The sequence below is a fragment of the Loxodonta africana genome, chromosome 9, assembly GCF_030014295.1.
Source record: "Loxodonta africana isolate mLoxAfr1 chromosome 9, mLoxAfr1.hap2, whole genome shotgun sequence".
Lineage (NCBI taxonomy): Eukaryota > Metazoa > Chordata > Mammalia > Proboscidea > Elephantidae > Loxodonta > Loxodonta africana.
Window position 1 is genome coordinate 108703240 of NC_087350.1, and position 19118 is coordinate 108722357.

General features: G+C 38.4%; 1 protein-coding gene across 18 annotated transcripts in view; it reads left to right on the plus strand.

The window, feature by feature from the left end:
• PTPRD (protein tyrosine phosphatase receptor type D) overlaps window positions 1-19118 on the plus strand; it is a 354453-nt gene that overhangs the window by 156565 nt on the left and 178770 nt on the right. For 7 of the 18 annotated variants that reach the window (XM_064290515.1, XM_064290516.1, XM_064290514.1 and 4 more), the window contains one exon: window positions 18966-19063. In XM_064290515.1, the coding sequence (XP_064146585.1) occupies window positions 18966-19063 (98 nt within the window). Of the gene's footprint in view, window positions 1-2584; window positions 2891-3791; window positions 3986-6334; window positions 6362-10394; window positions 10513-17939; window positions 18528-18962; window positions 19064-19118 lie in introns of all 18 variants that reach the window. The other 11 variants (XM_064290511.1, XM_064290508.1, XM_064290510.1 and 8 more) reach the window with 5 other exon arrangements.

Consider the following 19118-nt stretch of genomic DNA (forward strand, 5'->3'; position numbering starts at 1 on the left):
TCGTGACATATGCTGCTGACATGTAAAATATGAATACGTTCGGTTTTGTAAAGAGGATGCTATGTTGAGCTAATATTTAGACCTATCAACAAACATGAAGTGTAGATCTTTTTATAAGATGAATTTCCTTTCATAGAAGCAAGTCTCCTAGCATTTTCTGTAGAAGCTTGAAATGCTGCAGGCTTTTTTAATGATAAAATTTATATTTCTTTTTCTTAAAAAATGATTATTCCCAGGAAAAGTGTTAGGATTCTCTTGCTTAACCCACTAGTAATTATAGCTTATTCCTATAAAATTTGCTTTCCTTTAAAAACTGAAGCGTGTAAGTTAATGCCTTTTCCATATGTCTGCTTTGAATCCCAGGCAGGCAAAGAAATAATATATTGCAGAAGATAATTTCTTAAAATCAGGCACTTAATTAAAACAAATGTGACATGCTTCAATACGATATTTTTCATGGTTTATGAACCTCACTGTTTTACATAATACATACATACAGATAGAATGGACTTTTTATAACCATATCAAAAGCTTACCTACTCTATATTTTATCAGAGTGAAAGTTTCAAACATTGTTGAATATGTTCTTCCAGAATAGAAGGCCCGAAGTAGCAATCAAGTGAAAACCAAATCATTTTTTAAAAAGAATTACAAATGAGTTCTTGCTGTTAACATGAACAACTCAATTTATTATAAATAATGATAATGCATATAAAATAGCTTTATAATTTGAGTTATAAGAACCTCTAGTCAGAATCAATAAAAATGATATTCTAGTGATTTTCCAAATCTTATCCTAAATTGACAAGGCCGCCCTACGGGGATTTCCTTCTTATTGGTTTAGGGAGCTTGTCATTTTAATTCACTTTAATGATGACCACAGGCATGGAAATTAGGAAAGACTGATAATCTGCCAAACAACCAGATTCACCTGGCACTCCTTCGTATTAAGGGAAGTCCCAAACTACACATTTGAATTTAAAAAAAAAAAAAAATTAAGTTTAAATCACTCATTCTGACATGTAGCTTACCTTATATAAGTAAATATTATATATGTATTTTATAAATATTTACATATTTATATATATCTACACACACAACACCCCAACGAAACCCACTGTCGTTGAGTCAGTTGTGACTCATAGCAACCCTATAGGACAGAGTAGACCTGCCCTATAAGATTTCCAAGGCTTTAAATCTTTATGGAAGCGGACTACCCTATCTTTCTCCCACACAGCCGATGGTGGGTTTGAACTGCTGACCTTTTGGTTAGCAGCTGAGCACTTAACCACTGTACCACTAGGGCTCCTATATATATATATGTAGAATGATAAATCACCTCTTGGTTTCCCTTAAGAAACATATGTTGTTAACTTTAAAAACAATTTGTGATACTAGCTACATTACTCTTTATTGCCTTTTAATTTTTTTTCAGTTAATGATATGATTGGTTAATTTTATGGAAAAAATTGCTCAAAAAGTGACCAGTTTATTTTTAAATGGGCAGTAAGAAAGTATAGCCTTTAGCTCATATATAAACCCTATCGTGTCTGAATAATTGTGTACAAAGTGAAAGAACATTTGCATATATGTTCTGTCTTTCCAGGTGATTCTCAGGTTTTTTTTTGTTGTTGTTCTAGTTTGTTTCAAACAGTTCTTTTGAATGGTTGTGTTATTGACATTTTGTAAGAGATAGATGATTATTGATTTTTACCCAAATTTGCTGGTGGGCTTTAATTTTTCACTAGCAATGGTGTCTCAAGAAGACTTATAATAAAACAGCTGAAAGCTGACGTAGGGTAAGTACAAGTTACAGTCAGAATCAACAAGCCTGACATTACCCTCGGTAGGTAAACCTTGGACTCTGCGTTTGTCTCCTTTATTGATTCTGCATGCTCACTGTACAGGCTACAATCAATGTGAGGTTAACACTTCTCATTAAAACTGGTCAGGCAGACTCAGGTTTCCAGATAGTCATAGTGAAATCCTTTTTCCATTGCTGGGGCTTTGGTTGCTTCGTTTTTTGTTTTTTTTAAATCGGAACTTTGCAGTGACTGCAAATTTCCACAGTTAAGAACTCCTTCACAAATGAATACTGTATATGAATCATCCTCATTCTAGAACGTAGCTGTGGCGGCTCGGACCAACATGTGTGAAGCAGCATCAGACTCTTGAGTACTAAAACTTACACTCTTGGCAGCTTTCATGAAGCTGGGTAGTCAGTATAGTACAGGGTGGGAGATACTGAGAGATTGTTTTAGAAGAAGAATCTAAATCGCAGGTAGGTAATTTTATTTGAGGCTCCCATTATCTTGAGGTTTCATTTTCTCACATTCCCCCCACCCATTATTTAACAATTTATTTTGGTTCATTTGTTCATTTTTTGGTTTATTCATATGACTAAGCCAAGGTACACAAATTTATCTGTACAAGTTTATTTTACATTTCAAAGCCTTATTTTTTGTTTTGTTGCCCTTATTGTTCGTTTATTTATTTTTGCCTTTTCTTTTGTTTTATCATTTTGTTTTTCCAACCACTCCTGTCCTTTCACTCAAATCCTCCTTTAACTCACTACCAAAATAAGAGCCGTCAGCTCCTCCTCAAGATGTTAGTTGCTCCAGCCCAAGTTCCACTAGCATTTTGGTAAGTTGGCAGCCTCCACCCGTGGAAAAACAGAATGGCATTATCACGGAATACTCCATCAAGTATACCGCAGTGGACGGGGAAGATGACAAGCCTCACGAGATTTTGGGAATCCCTTCGGACACTACCCAATACCTTTTGGAACAGCTGGAAAAATGGACTGAATACCGGATTACTGTGACGGCCCACACAGATGTTGGCCCTGGCCCCGAGAGCTTGTCCGTGTTGATTCGAACCGATGAAGATGGTATGTTGCCTCCGCTCCATCAGTTTGCACCCTCTGACACACTTTTGGTCTGCTGTCTTATAATAGGCTAAGAGTTTTTTCTGTTTTTCTCTGCTCGTTTTTTTTTTTTTTTACCCAGAATCTCTCTTTCTTCAGTATTTTTGCCAAAGACCTGTCTTTGCTACAGCCTGGGCATTTTTTAATTCTCAATCTCAACACAGTTCTTTGCTTCTTTTTAAAAGAACAGTTTGCGTCTCTGGCCTTGCAATCCAGCCCTTTCTCAGTACCTCCACCTAAAGTCTTCTGTGTGTTTCATGGCTTTTTGTAGTCACTTCTTTTTCTTGCATTTTGAAGTTAACTTTTCCAAACTGCCTTCTTATCTTGTTGCCTTTTTATCTTGCATATTTTAGAGACGCTGATGCTCGGCATTCAATTTTTGGCATCTGTTGTATGGGATACCTTTGATATGAGAAAAAAAAAAGAGAAGATAATCAATATAATCAAGCATCTTTTTATTCTGCTATATTAAAAACAAAGAAACCTTTAAAAAACACACAACAATCAACAACCAGTTTTTGTTATTATTTCAATGCTTGTACCTCTTTGTGCTTTAATGCTTTGAATCTCAAAGCATCTTCCTTGGCTTTTGTACATTTTTACATGTTTTTTCTATTTCTCTGATACTCTTTTTTTCTTCCATTTTTTTTTTTTTCTTTTTTGCATCGGTCATGTTTTTTGATCTTTTCTTAAAAGGTAGAGCAGATTGGGTGAGCATTTTCATTGGTTTGAAAATGTGTTCCTCAAAGGAAACATAGTGGGTCTACCCATTTTTTTTTTTTTTTTTTAACCTAAGTAAAGCAAATGCACTGACTGGGTGGGACAAGTGCCTATAATTTTCTTTTATCCGATGATGTTGTTCCAGTTCCTAGTGGTCCTCCTCGCAAAGTCGAGGTAGAGGCTGTCAACTCAACATCTGTTAAAGTCTCATGGCGCTCACCTGTGCCCAATAAGCAGCATGGCCAGATAAGAGGATACCAGGTGCATTATGTGAGGATGGAAAATGGTGAGCCCAAGGGCCAGCCCATGCTGAAGGATGTCATGCTGGCGGATGCCCAGGTAAGCCCCTGAGGTTACCCACCTCTGTTTTTAGATGATACATTTATCTTAGCCCATATCTTGAAATGTGCCCAATTTTTAGTTTTAGACATGGCTGAAACCGTGTGCAAAATTCCAAATTTTTGGTTGCTAAACCACATTGATTTGCTCTTATCTTTTATCATCTTTATTAGTGTTGCCATCAAGTGATGAAGTGAATTGTAGTGAGATGACAATTAAGTCTGATTAAAAACATGTCACTGTTTTTTAAAAAAAAAAAAACAGATACTCAACTCTCTACAGCTATAGCTAAGTTTGCATTTCTGACTTTAAAAACATGGGTGATTTAATCAAATCAAAGGGAAGAATCCTAAGCAGCACTTTTGCTGAGAGGATCTATTTTCTGCTGTGCTAAAATTGCTTGGAACTAGGTTGATCTAATTTTTAAATGTATAACATCTTTCATTAAAGGATTTCTTATTTGGGGAAAGGTCTTCAGATAGTGTTTTTATTTAATACTTCTTTAAAAAGCTCCATATTTGATGTAATTGTTTCACATACTAGAAAATGAAGATAATAATAATGATGATAAAAATATCAGAGTTTCCCAGAGGTTAAATGAGATCCCCTATATTGAGCCAAGTTAAGTATGAAGTGAGCAGTAAAGTATATGGGAAATTCTGCTGGTCCTGGGGTAGTGGTTTTCAACCATGGTTTCACAACCGTGTTTTTTAATCAGTTGTTTAAAACAGAACGTTGAAAATTATTTTCTTCATACATTAGAGGTGATTCAAGGGTAGACTCATAATAAATCCACTTGTATTCCACATATTTCCGTGAAGGGAAGAGAAAGATTTAGAGTTGTAAGTGCTGGAGATATATATGTAAGCCACGGACTGCTTTACCCATGCCGCGTCCCTGGCGTTGGGAGGTTATGAATATCGGAGTGCTTTGCTTCCCAGCAAATTGGTGGCTGGGCAGAAGAAAAGAGGGTGGTTTATGAAAATTTGGGGGAAAAAAATGAAATGAAATTCCCTTGTTTTATGTGAAAGTAAAAAAGATTATAAACCAAGCTGAGAACTCCGGCACCGGGGTGTCAAGATTTGCATTCTTGTCTCTGTGAAGATAAAAGGGTAAAATTCCTATGGCTCTATGGAAAGAAAGCATTAGCCCCAAAGTCTTAACATAAATCATCTCACCAACGTGCTTGTGTTTGCTTCAGTGGCATCTGAAACATTCTCACTGAAGGATATGGAGTAGTATCTCATTTATCTACCCCAAATCCAGATGTCTACTTTTGGCTTGAAGGCCACTTCTGTGAATTTAAGTGGAGATTCATAGTATTCCTTCAACACTGGAAAGTAGCCATTACCTTGCTTCTTATAAATATTTATTTGGTGCTACCAACAAAATGGAAAGTACTCATACTTTCAAATTAAGCCCTTGTGGACAATTTTTTTTTTAATTTCCAATTATGAAAAAGAAAATATGTGCATAATGCTTTGGTGTCTGCATTTGGTTCTTAGATATTTTATGTTACATAATACAGAACTGCAATTCTGTTTCCATTTTTTTGGTAGAATGTAATAGTTAATGGAGTTATATGGTACCAGATACCTTAAATGTCAGTTTAATCTTTTTTTCCTCCACTCTCTTCCGCTTTGGCTTTTCTTTATTAATTGCTGATTTTCCTGGGGTGTTTCTTGCTCGTCTAATATATTCTCTTTGACTGTTCATTGAAATTTCATTAAATCTTGCAGGACTTCATTGGGGCTATAAGATTTCAAAATTAATGAAAGATATTCATCTAAATAGGTGACTTGAATTAATTGTGTAACCTAAGAAAGAAGTCAAGATAAATGTTACAAAGTAGCATATGATTAGAACCATCAGCTTTCTGCTATGCCTTATTGGTTCATCTGAATGAACCACACGTTAAAATATATGTATGTGTCTTTATTAGTTGTTTTTAGCGTTAACAATACCAGAGCGTATCTAATCTCCCAGTTGGGGGTGGGTAATAGCATAGTGGAAACCCTGGTGACGTAGTGGTTAAGTGCTACAACTGCTAACCAAAAGGTTAGCAGTTCAAATCCACCAGGCACTCCTTGGAAACTCTATGGGGCAGTTCTACTCTGTCCTTTAGGGTCGCTATGAGTCGGAATCGACTTGACGGCAACGGGTACAGTACGGTAATAGCAGCATAACATGCTCCTTGGAATTTGATAATGCCCTCTGCTTCAATTGCTTATTTTATTTTTTTCTTTTAATGTAAGGAGGGCAACATTGCCTTCTTAAAGCTACAAATTTCTCTTCATTTCTTTTTATTTTGTTTCCCCCTCCACCAAAAAACTTTTTAATCTCAATCAGTGGGAATTTGATGATACTACTGAACATGTGAGTAATGATTGACTGGTTTGTAAAGTCAGATTATGTATGCTTGTGTTTTCTTATACTTTTCTTTCACTTATTTGTGGTATGACATGGCAGTTTGCTCAGTTGCATGAATTAACAGCATATTTTTAATTATTTTCCCTATGTGGCACCCTTTTTTTTGTTGGTTTTTGTTTTGTGAAATTGGCATGGTGCTACTGATTGCATAAGTAATGTCATGGGCTCTTGCTCTTTGTTGTAATGGCTGCTACTAACCTTGCCTTTAGACACAGTCACAGGAAGTATGCTTAAAGTGGAGGCATCACAGGCTAGAGATATCAAGTTGTTTGATGTTGGGTGCTCATGAATCCTATTCCAGGGTTTACGTATTCATGGATAACATGTAGTTCTGGCACTAATTAGCTCTCTTTAGAAGTGGCAGTTCCTTCACAAACCTCTGCAGACTTGAGTGAAACTGAATGAATCATGCCTAGAAACAGAGAGGATCACAGTGAGGGGAGGAAATATTTGTAAAATATCTGAGTGAATGTTTCTTAATGTTATTTATCGAGAGTGTCTTATGGATAAGGCACATGAGATATGACGCCTGTCTTCTAAGTGCTTATAGTCTAGGTGGCTAGGGAGGATGCAAACACCTGAAAGTTTCTGTAAAATACAACAAAGAGATGACCTAAACCTATGTGTAGTGAATTAGCAAATGAGTGACATTGTTTTAGGAGCTCTGAGTCTGGAAACAGTGGACCAGGATGGTAGAAGTCTTGAAGTTTAGTTGAGAACTTAACACAAGTTGGGCTGGAATGGGTAAGAAAAGGCGTATGTAGGGGTTGTGTGTGTGCATGTGTGTGTGGTATGTTGCGGGACAAGAGTCGAAGCATATTTTTCAAAAGTAAGAATCCATAAGCAGTCACTGAGGCAGTCATTAGTGTGGTATATTCAGGTGACAATGAGCTTGCCCATATGACACAAAGGAGGGTTTCATGTAAGTAAGTTAGTGGTAAATAAGGCTAAAAGATGAATTATAGTATCATTATGTTAAAAAAAGAAAAAGCAAGTCTTGGTTTTATCACTAAATGAGGCAAAAAGTGTATCCATTCTGAGCCTTATTTAAGTTTCTCATTGTCAAACTAAAAAGTGAGTCTTTATCTCTTCAGTACTGGAGAGATAAGAAAAAAATATTAAGGAGAGAAAAAAGGAAGATATCACTGTTTAAAGGAAAATGAAGGCTAGCAGGAGATATTCTTTCATTTGGTAAATAAATATTTATTCCCATAGTCCAGGGCTTCTGTTAGGAATCCTTGGTAATAAGATGGACAAGGTGACAGTTCTCTTGGACTTGATAGCGTAGCAGTTGTTTTATAAACATTTTTGACCTTGACCCATAGTAAGAAGTACATTATACACCATGACCCAGTGGGTTCATATCTGCATACACATATATATGTTTAACTGAAATCAAAGTTTTACAAAGCAATACTTTATATAAACTTGAATGTTTTGATTCAAGTTCATTCCATTTCTTTTTTTTTTCAGTTCTGTTCATGACTGGCTAAATTGATTCATGACCTACTAAATGGTTCATTTCCTGCAGTTTAAAGACCAGTGACTTAGTGGATGGATTGAAGAAGCAAGTAAAAAGAGCTCTTTTACTAATTCAGTCGTAAAGTGATAAAAATTCAACAAAGTTGAGGCAGTGGAAATAAGAAAGGGACAGTTCTGACCAATATTTTAAAAGGATAGTTGACGAAAATTTACAGACTAATTGACTAAGAATATGAGGACAAGAAAGAAGTTAAAGACAGCTCGTAAGTTTTGAAGTTACCATTCATTAAAATATGGAGGTAAAGGCAGGAAGTCAGCTTCTGGGAATGATGTTCAAACTTAAGTTGAACTTGAGATCATAGTGAATAGTCAAGGGAAAAAGTCCCAGAGATACTTAAAATGTATATCCCATTGGAGCAAAGGTGAGAAGTCAGGGCTAGAGATACATTTGGGAGATATGAAGATAAAATTCTTTAAACTTTGGGAATGAATGCAATTTTTCCAGGACTAGAGAGAAGCATAGCAGATCGGTAAAAGCTGTGATTAAACCTCAGGAAATGACAACATTCAACAGGCAGGGGCAAGAGGTGGAGAAGAGATGGAGCACAGGGAGACAAGGAGAATGAGGAACTGTAGCCATGATATCAGACATACCACCACACGGAAGACATTGAAACCACCAGGGAAGTGTGCTCACAGCTTAAAGCAGGAAAATGTAACCTAAGAGATGATATGATCAAGGCCAATAGAGGTGTGACCAACTAAGATTATACCACAGCTGATGACTTGACAAATTCCGGTTGTGTTACTTACACCATCCTTTAACAACCTGTGCGGAAGGATGGACACACACGGTTGATGCCAGTTTCATAAATGAGACACATAAATAAGGCTCAAAGTGGATAAGTTCCTTGCCACATTGTTGAGTGATAGAACCAAGACTTGCTTCTTTTTCCTCCTAGCCTTATGGCATGTTACAAAAACCTTGAAAACCATGATGTTGGAATTTACCCGTCACAATTTTTGGAGTAGCCAATGTGTCTACCATAATTTACAATACCGCTGTTGGTGGTTCGCTTGGTTTTTGTATTCTCTGTAATGTCGGTGAAACCATTCTAAAGTGCTGAAAATAAATTCTCTCTCCTAAATTTCATCTGTGCATCCGGCAGAATGGTATTTCCAATGGCTCTAGAAGATCATATCTGAAATTCTTGAATTTTTAAATTGATGATATTGTTATTGTTTAGAGAAAAGCACATTGTCAAGAAGCTTCCATATTTGGGATCAGATTCAACAATTGAGTTCCATGGTGCCCATTATGGCCTTGCACAGAAAAATCCTACTGTACTCACACAGTCAGATCCATTCACACTTAGCACTCATTCACATGGTCTTCAGATGTGGAAGACAATGACATGGTATATTTTCTTAAATGTGTCCGTATTCAGTTTTGAAAACATAACTGTGCCAATAATCTGAAACAGCTTTGTACTGCTGTCTGTGTATGTGTGTGTCTGTCTGTCTGTCCATAGCTATAAAGAAAATACCTAGAACACCTTAACAGTCAGCATGCTAAAGACTCATTTAACCTCCAATTTGGAGCATCAGTTCAAAGATCATCTGGTCTTATGACCATCCCAATTTTGGTCCCTTACTAAGAGAAAAGCGAGAGCTGTGGAAAATATTTTGTACATTTAAAGTTTTTAAATTAATCAAAATTCATTGAACATCTATCAGTGATGTGCTAGAACTCAAGTCCTGTTGTATCCTTTGGTTTTATGGCCTGCTGTACAAACCACCAGAAAATTCTCCTAGATGTGTGATGATTTTAGTTCATAACCTATCCAGTTAACAAGTAGTAAGTTACTTGAATCCTAGGAAATTTCTCCAGATACCTGGGTCCAACAGATATTTGGAAGAATACTTACGTGGTGATGAAACAGACTGCACTAGCGTTCATCCCATCGCCAGGCCAGACTCCAGTAAATGCATATAAATGCTTATAAAGAGCTTCCGGCTTAGAGTCACGGCTGGTTTATAGAGTGCTCAGTATGAGCCAGCCGTTGTTCTAAGTCTTCACCTGACTTAATTCATTTAATCCCCCAATAGCCCTTTGAAGTCCTATTATTATTGCAATTTTCAGCTGGGAAACTGAGGCGGGTGAGGGGGAGGATGGGGAAAGACACTTGCCGTTGATCACCAAGCTAGTGACTAAGCAGAGCCAGATTCAAATCCAAGAATTCAGGAAGTCTGGCTCCAGATTTCACACTTTTAACCACTACCCCAAAGAGCTGCCCCTCAGGATGGCTGAAGACCTCTTTTCAACGTGAGCATGAAAATAGATCATCCAGAGCATGAGCTGTGGAAACGAAGTCTCCAGTGCTTGGCATGGCTACAAGAGAATGTTTAAGCATGCGCAGAGTGCATACGATCTGACTTCCCCCCAGGGCATTCGTAGCGTGTTTTGAGTCAGTGTCATTTCACTGTGTCATTTCAGGACATGATCATCTCTGGGCTACAACCTGAAACGTCCTACTCCCTCACCGTCACAGCCTACACCACCAAAGGAGATGGGGCTCGCAGCAAGCCCAAACTGGTGTCCACCACTGGGGCAGGTAACTGTGACTGTGCATATATGTTTTGAACGTGTACCTGATGACAATAATTCTGATTTTCCAAATGATATGGGTGGGTTCTACCAGTTCTTTATTTTAACAGAGTCAAAGTCACAATCAGAGTCAAAACTCCTGAATGTGGGCCGTATTTATTTATAATGCAGTGTTCCTAGATTTTATAAATGGACTACCATCAATGTTTGTGTTTTTGTAATAATGTAACTCAGGAGAAAGGAAAATAATTCCAGTATGTACTTTACTGAAATTATTCATGTAGTCGTTCAACAAATATCCTTTGAACATCAACTGTGTCAGGTGCCTGGTGATACAGCTATTAACAAAACAGAAAAAGGTCCTGCCCTCATGAAATTTATTTTCTGGCCAGGACAAAGATAATAAACAAGTGGACGAATAACCAAAAACCAGTTGCTACCACGTCAGCTCTGACTCGTGGCTACCCTGTGTATGTCGGAGTAGAACTGTGTTCCATAGGATTTTCAGTGACTGATTTTTTAGACGTGGATCAGCAGCCCTTTCTTCTGAGGCACTTATGGGTGGATGTGAACCTCCGAACTCTCAGTTAGCAGCCAAGCACGTTAACGGTTCGCACCAGCCAGGGTTTCCCGTACACAGATAGAAAAATGTCAGGAAGTGATAGGCTAAAAAATAAAGGTGTATAGGCATTAAGGGTTGAGCAGCCCCTAGAAGCTGTTTTAGAAAGAATACTTGGGGAAGATCTCTTAGAGGAAGGATACTTGAGCCAAGACTAGTATAATATGAAAGAACAAGTCCTGTGAAAGTCTGGAGGGGAGATCATCTGTGCAGAGAAGCCACTCAATGCCTTCAGCCTTTCTCAACAGCAAACCTGCTAGAGGAGCTGCCACTTTGCACTAGATTGGTAATTTAGAGTTTTATCCTTTCATCGTTTTCTTCTCCTCACTCCTTACTGTAGGAATTCCAAAGAATCCAATTGCACAGAAAATGAGGAACAAAGAAAAATCAAGTTGTCGTTGTCAGTTGCCATCGAGTTAGTTCTGACTCGTGATGACCCCCTGTGTACAGAGTAGAACTGCACTGTAGGGTTTTCAAGGCTATGACCTTTTGGAAGCAGATTGCCAGGCCTGTCTTCTGAGGTGCCGCTGAGTGGGTTTGAACCACCAACCTTTTGGCTAGTCATGTCGAGTACTTAACCATTGTGTTACCAGGGGCTAATGAAAAAGCAAGAGGGCTAAAGAATATAAAATTGTTCATTCCTGAAGAACAAAGCTTCTTCAGTGTTCTTCAGCGTGGCTTTGGTGGGCTACTTTAGCAACAGCCAGCATGAGAGGAGACCTAACTTGTAAAACCAATAAATTAAGAGATAATTACAATAGGATTCTCCTCCAATCCCTTTATGTAGCAATCTTTCATGAAACATTTGAACTGTGATTTGATTTACTCCTCCCGAATCACTTCTCCCACAACTTTTTAGGAACACACCTCAATGTAAAGGCATAAAGCAAAGAACAGCTGTGATGTTGAGTGCTCTCCTGGGTGCCATGCTCACTGCCAAATTTGTCTAAATGTCATAAGATTTGCCTCGCACACATTCCGCCACCTGGAACTGCCTCAAGCAGGAGGATTACAGATGGCAAACTCCTTCAAGGCAGAATCTTCTGGGCTTGCTTTTTTTTTCTTTTCTTTCTTTCTTTTGCTTTTTTAAGAATACCAGAGCATCACACTGGTTCAGTGCCCTGCATGGGAGATCCATGTTCATTGGGGTAGTGGGGCCATGCTGACCATTTGGGTATGCAAGAACCTTTACTGGAACCTAGACAACCAGGGGTCAGCACCTGAAATTAATTCCCTAAATGAAGAAAATGCATTCACTTTACCCACATTTATTTTAAGAAAAGATCGCTATTGAGTCAATTATGACTAATGGCGACCTCATTGTCCTTGTTCCTAGAGTTTGTGACACAGTAGAACTGTGCTCCATGGGGTTTTCAATGGCGGTGATCTTTCAAGGCACTTCTGGGTGGGTTTGAACCTCCAACCTTTTGGTCAGTAGCCAAGTGCTTCGCCGTTGGCGCCAACCCAGGATTCTTATCCACATTTATAACTATGTCTTACTACTCCTGAGCTGTCTTACATGAAGCGTCAGACTCCATTTGTCCATAGATGGGGGCCCTGTAAGGTGGAGGAGACCATGGAGTATTTATAGCCAAGAAATGTGAATCCTAGCTAAAGGAATGGCTTAGTCTATTGTAGTGTCATAGAGACTAGCTCACCACTTTTTAGCCACCGTAAACCAAACCAAACCCACTGTCGCTGAGTTGATTCCGACTCACAGCAACTCTGTAGGACAGAGTAGAACCGCCCTATAGGGTTTCCAAGGCTGTAAATCTTTACAGAAGGAGACTGCCCCATCTTTCTCCCATGGATCAGCTGGTGGGTTTGAACTGCTGACCTTTTGGTTAGAAGCCGAGTGCTTAACCACTACACCACCAGGGCTCCTTTAGTCATCATACAGAAAGTTATTTAGGATTACATATGTTATTCATATGTAGAATCCTTTTGGAATATCCATCCATAATTTCAGATCAGTTTTAATCTATGGAAACTTGGGTATTGAGGGAGCAAAGACTTGAAATTTAGATGCCTGCATACTTACTTTCTTGAGACCTCCCTCGCCACTGAGCCTGGGATGGAGGTGCCAGAATCCAGATGTAAAATGTCTTTAAGAGAAATGCTCTGGTTTTCCTTTGCTGCCAACCTACCAGCCAAAAAGCACTCCCTAGTCATGGTTTATTCCCTTGCAATCAGTGAACATATTAATTCATTTTGTTTTATATGCTCTTACAAAAAAATTCTCATGTATTTATATGACTGTGAAGAATTACTGAGTTTATCTCACAGATGTGAGCTCCTAATAACCACAATTACAAGGATATTTAGTTACAATTCCCATGGAGAATTCAGGAATTCTCATAAAACTTTCTTCTATTAGTAAAATTGCTGATTGTGGGATATGTTTATTTATGATACCTTGTCCCTTTTTTCTTTTTTGTCCCTAAAGTTTGTAAATGACCATGTCTTTGAAACAAGCATTCGGGTTAAAACTTAAGCAATCCATGTGGAATTCATGTAACCTGAGGGATGCTTCGAAATAAAATGTTAGCTTTTATGTTTCAGTGATTGTGACGTTTTTGTAGTTTCTTTGTTAATATTCCCATCGCTCTATAGCATAATAATTGCTTTGCTGCCTGAGGCCTTGAGGTTTAAGGCAACCCAGTAAATTCATTGGTTTGAAATTTTCTGTTTATCTATTTTTACACGCATTTCAGTTCTGTACTGGGCAGCTATGTTTAAGAATGATCGAAAAGATGACTATTACACAGAGAGTTTGGAAATAATAGGTTTGGGCCAATCAATTGTGATTGTTGCTGCTTAGATGCTAGACTAATTGGATGCTAAGCTTAGAGCCGTTGGGAAGGAGAGCCTCGGTTGATCTCCAGTGATTGCTTTTGCTAAGATGAGGGCGAGGGTAGCAGCACATTTGTACTATTTCTGAAGTCCCAAATGTCTTATAGAAAGAAAGACTATAAGAAGGGAATCCGAAGAGTCAAAAAGGCAAAAGAGAGAAGAGTTTATGTGTCATGACATAAGTTACAGTTAGATTATTTCCTTTGTAGTTGAGATTTCCTGCTTCTTTCACTATGTTCGTGAAGACACTCTGGATGACCTCCAAGTCCCCTTCAGCAGTTGTTTAAGGCTCCTCATCTTGCAAACCTTCCAGCTCCATTGCTGGAGTCGGTAGAACCATTGACCCTACCACTGGAATGGCTTTTAAAAATGGTCCACACAGTGACCCTAATGCATTGAGAACATTGAATCTCACACTACCTACAGCACCCTAGACCTCATGTCTTCATTTCCCAACTAGAGTTTGCATTTATTAGAGGACATGGACCCTGCTGTATCCACATCTGTTTTCCCACCCAGACGTTTTTGTGCTGGTGTACAGGTATTTGTACAATGTGGATGTTTGGCAAATATTTCTTATATAAAGAGTTTGTGGAATCTAGAAAAGGAATAGTTTCATTGCAAATATATGACATTTTGGAGAAATATTTTTTAACCATCTGTGCAGCGATATAGAACTCCCCTTGTTCCTTTTCTTGTTTTTATTCTCTGTATTACTCCCTGGGTGAACAATACAACCACCCCAGAACCTTACCCAGAGCTAGTCATCTCTCTGTTATTCACATACTCATAATAAGTTTAGATATCCCTTCATGTTGCCAGCGACATTGGGAGCTCTTTCTCTACCTGCCTCAGCATATGATTCTTTCCTGAATCCTACACTTGTGCTTCTTGGTACTTCCAGGTTGGTTGTCTCAAAGTTTTCAGGCTTATAGAAACTTCTGCCAGAGAAAGGAATGACTGGTATAGGCCTGGCAACAGAGAGCAGACTAGGATGATCCTGAACAATAGTAGGAACTGGTAGATCAGAACTGGCACTAGTATATCAAGGGTATTACTTTGATCTCATGATTCAAGCCCACAAGGCTTTATATCGCAGAAAAGAAAGCATATGCCAGCATCAGAAAACAAAAGGCAATAATCCAATTTAAGCTTTATCTACCACAGGAGAATAGATGCACAGTTTCAAAAGTCATAGTTCTTTTGCGTGTGTGTATGAGAGAGAGAGAATTTATGTTATATTTCTCCAAATTTTTACCATAGCAGTATTATAAGTAGAACAACAGATTATCATAAAAGTACCTATAAATGGCTAATATTGTTAGAATACAATTTATATTTATGATGTGTAACAATAAATTTTTAAAGCTGTGTTATTTATCCCACCTTACATGCATCTTTACAAAAGAATACACAGTATACATACTGCTATGCAGTCCTTTGGAATGAGAATTTTAGAATATTTTAACAAAATATATCATCCTTGGAGAATATTGAGACCTGATAATTATATATCTACCCAGTAGTTTTAAATGGGTTTTATTCACTGAAGAATGTGTTCTCTGCTGAAAGCCCTATTTCACCATGGATTTTTCTCAGCAGAGACTTAAGTGTTTCATTCTGGGCACCATCACTGATGTTTTAATAGGAAAAGCATTTAAATGTTTTACATTCGTAAAAGGAAATTAAGAATGTCTACCAGTGTCAACCTTAAAGAGATATTTTAAAATGAAAATAATTTTAAATATTCTTAAAATGAAAGTAAATGGGAAGATCCAAGCATTCTCCAGTTTATGAATGGATTGTATTTGTTAAGTTTGTTAAGTTGGTTGAAAAGATCTCTAAGTTCACTTTTCCCTGAGAAAACATAGTGTACATGGTGGTTTGGTTCCTGAGCCAGCGTTCTACATACAATGTATGTAACTGCCATCACAAATATCAGGGACATTCTTCTTATGCTGTATTAGCTGCATATGGGAATTTACATGAACCTAACAAGATGTGACACAAGCAAAGCCCTTGTACCACTGGTTAAGGATAGAGATGTATCTTGGGCAAAGCACATCACCACTTGGGTCTCAACTTTCTGAAATATAAAGTGACTGTGTCAACCAGATCAACTGTAGGTTAATATTCTCTGTATTGTCTCATTCTTTTCTATTTATTTTCCTTTAGTATCATGTCCATGATACTATTTTTTTTTTTGTCCATCATTTCTCCTCGTTCTTTTAAAATGATTAGTTTTGGGTTCTGGTGATACTATCTTCTCTTTCCCTGTCTCACCCCTTTCCAAAGAGATCCCTGGCTCTGTGTTATGTATTAGTGCCTTGCTCTTTGGATTCCTGAAACAGTTGCCTCCCCATCTTTAAAATATGGCAGATGTAGTAAGGCACTGCACAAGTAGATCAGAACTCTTCGCAAGTATCTCAAACATATCTAACTTTAAATAAATAAATTCTATACTCATCAAGGAAACCCTGGTGCAGTGGTTAAGAGCTACAGCTGCTAACCAAAAGGTTGGCAGTGCGAATCCACCAGGCGCTCCTTGGAAATCCTGTGGAGCAGTTCTACTCTGTCCTATAGAGTCACTATGAATTGGAATCGAGTAGACAGCAATGAATTTGGTTTCGTTTTGGGTTATACTCATCAAAAATAACCCCTGACAACAAAAAGCTTAATATTCTGATTATTCACAGTTATGACTAATGTGAATGGAGTATAAACCATTGTGCTAAGACTTTTGCATGCATTGCATCATTTAATATTCACAACAGCAACATGAAGTAAGTCTTTACGTAAGCCCCATCTTACAGCTGAAGAACTTGATGAGGATTTTTATGAATGGTACAGACAAAAAGTGCAAAGTAGATGCACAGTGAGTCAAAGCGATGTCATTTTGTGCAGTTTTTTTCTAATTTTGAAGCAACAGGAAAATACAGTTAAATATTTCAACTATGGATTCAGGCAGATGTGGGTTTGTCTTATGGCTTTCTCACTTACTAGACAGCTGACCTTGGACAGTTCTATACCTCTCCAGGTCTCATTTACTTATTATCTTAAATGGGGATGATGATAATAACTAATTGGAGAGTGTAGTGAGGAGTGAGAATTATAAGTCAAATGAGATACTATTTGTAATGCTCTTATCCCAGGGCCTGGTACACTGCATATACTTAAAAAATAAATATTTGTTATAATTATCATTCTTATTAGATGTGTCTAATTGACTAACCTTTATTCAGATTCATTTCTCTGTGGATTGAAGCTTTATTTGTAAGGTTTGAGTGTGAAGATGTTAAACAATACCTTTAAATCATTGTTTCAGTAAGAATCTCTGTTATGTGTCAGTTGTCATATACTAATGAGGCATTGGAGGGTCAGTGGTAGAATTCTTGCCTTTCCTGTGGGAGACCCAAGTTTGATTTCTGGCCAGTGCACCTCATAGGCAGCCACCATCCGTCATTGGAGGCTGTGTGTTGCTATGATGGTGAACAGGTTTCAGCAGAGCTTCCAGACTAAGATGGACTAGAAAGAGACGCCTGGTGATTTACTTCGAAAAATCAGCTGATGAAAACCATACAGATCATGATGGTCTGATCCATGACAGACCAGGCAGTGTTTTGTTCTCTTGTGCATGGGGTTGCTATGAGTCACGAGCTGACTCAAAGCCAGCTAACACTGCAGCTATCGAATTCTAATATCTCAGTCTCCCTTAAAGAATAAAAGAGGGAGCATATTTCCACACTCAAACATACGGGGTTGCCGTGAATCAAAATCAATTCAGTGGCAACTAGTTTGGGCTTTTTTAATTGTACTGTTATATGGACCAACCCTTGGGATTTTTTGTTTGTTTTTAAAATAAAGAAATGGGCATGCCAGTTTAGTGGCATTCCCACTCAACCATGGCAGAACTATGAACAATTGTACCAGTCAGCCTGACCACTCCCTCATATGTGCTCCAGTTCCAGGGAAACCCCGGCTCGTGATCAACCACACTCAGATGAATACTGCCCTCATTCAGTGGCACCCACCTGTGGACACATTTGGACCCCTTCAGGGCTACCGGCTTAAATTTGGCCGCAAGGATATAGAGCCACTCACGACTCTTGAGTTCTCTGAGAAGGAAGATCATTTTACAGCTACAGACATCCACAAGGGAGCATCATACATCTTCAGGCTCTCAGCCAGAAACAAAGTGGGCTTTGGGGAGGAGATGGTGAAGGAGATTTCGGTTCCAGAAGAAGTCCCAGCTGGATTCCCTCAAAACCTCCACTCAGATGGCACCACTTCAACCTCCGTCCAGTTATCTTGGCAGCCACCTGTCCTGGCAGAGAGAAATGGCATTATCACCAAGTATACACTTCTCTATAGGGATATCAACATCCCACTTCTTCCAATGGAGCAGCTTATTATTCCAGCTGACACCACTATGACACTCAGTGGCTTAAAACCAGATACCACATACGATGTAAAAGTACGTGCTCACACGAGCAAAGGGCCCGGGCCATATAGTCCCAGTGTCCAGTTCAGGACACTGCCTGTGGATCAAGGTAGGATTTGTCTGCTTCTGGCCTTCCTCCTTTAAAGGAATGTCGGTCTTTGGAAATCAGTATGTTGAAGCTATAAATAGCTGATTGGACCATTCATATTGATAGGTTCAGCAAAAGCGCAAAGGTAAAGTATGTAAACCCTAATACGTTTTGGATGCCTTAGATTTCAGTTATAGAATGCCAACCGAGTCTGGCTGACAGCACCCAATGTCCTCAGGTAAGGAAAGCACAAGGTAGTTGGCTGAATTGGAGAGACAGGAGAGATCTTTATGAGAATGGAGTGTTAAAATGAATGCTCTAAGCAGGTAGGCAAATCACACTTCTCTCTCTGCTCAATGTAGACAGCCTCTAGCTTAAATCCAATGGTCCATGATGGAGAAGGATAGGTCATACATCTTTAGAAATAGTTTCAATGCACTGTTTTTCCTTTTCCAGCAGTGTTTGCAAAAAATTTTCATGTCAAAGCAGTAATGAAGACTTCAGTGTTGCTGTCTTGGGAGATTCCAGAGAATTATAATTCTGCCATGCCTTTCAAAGTAAGTTGTTTCCTAATTTGCAAGATATCGCGGGTAAAAGTGGAGGGGGCAATTC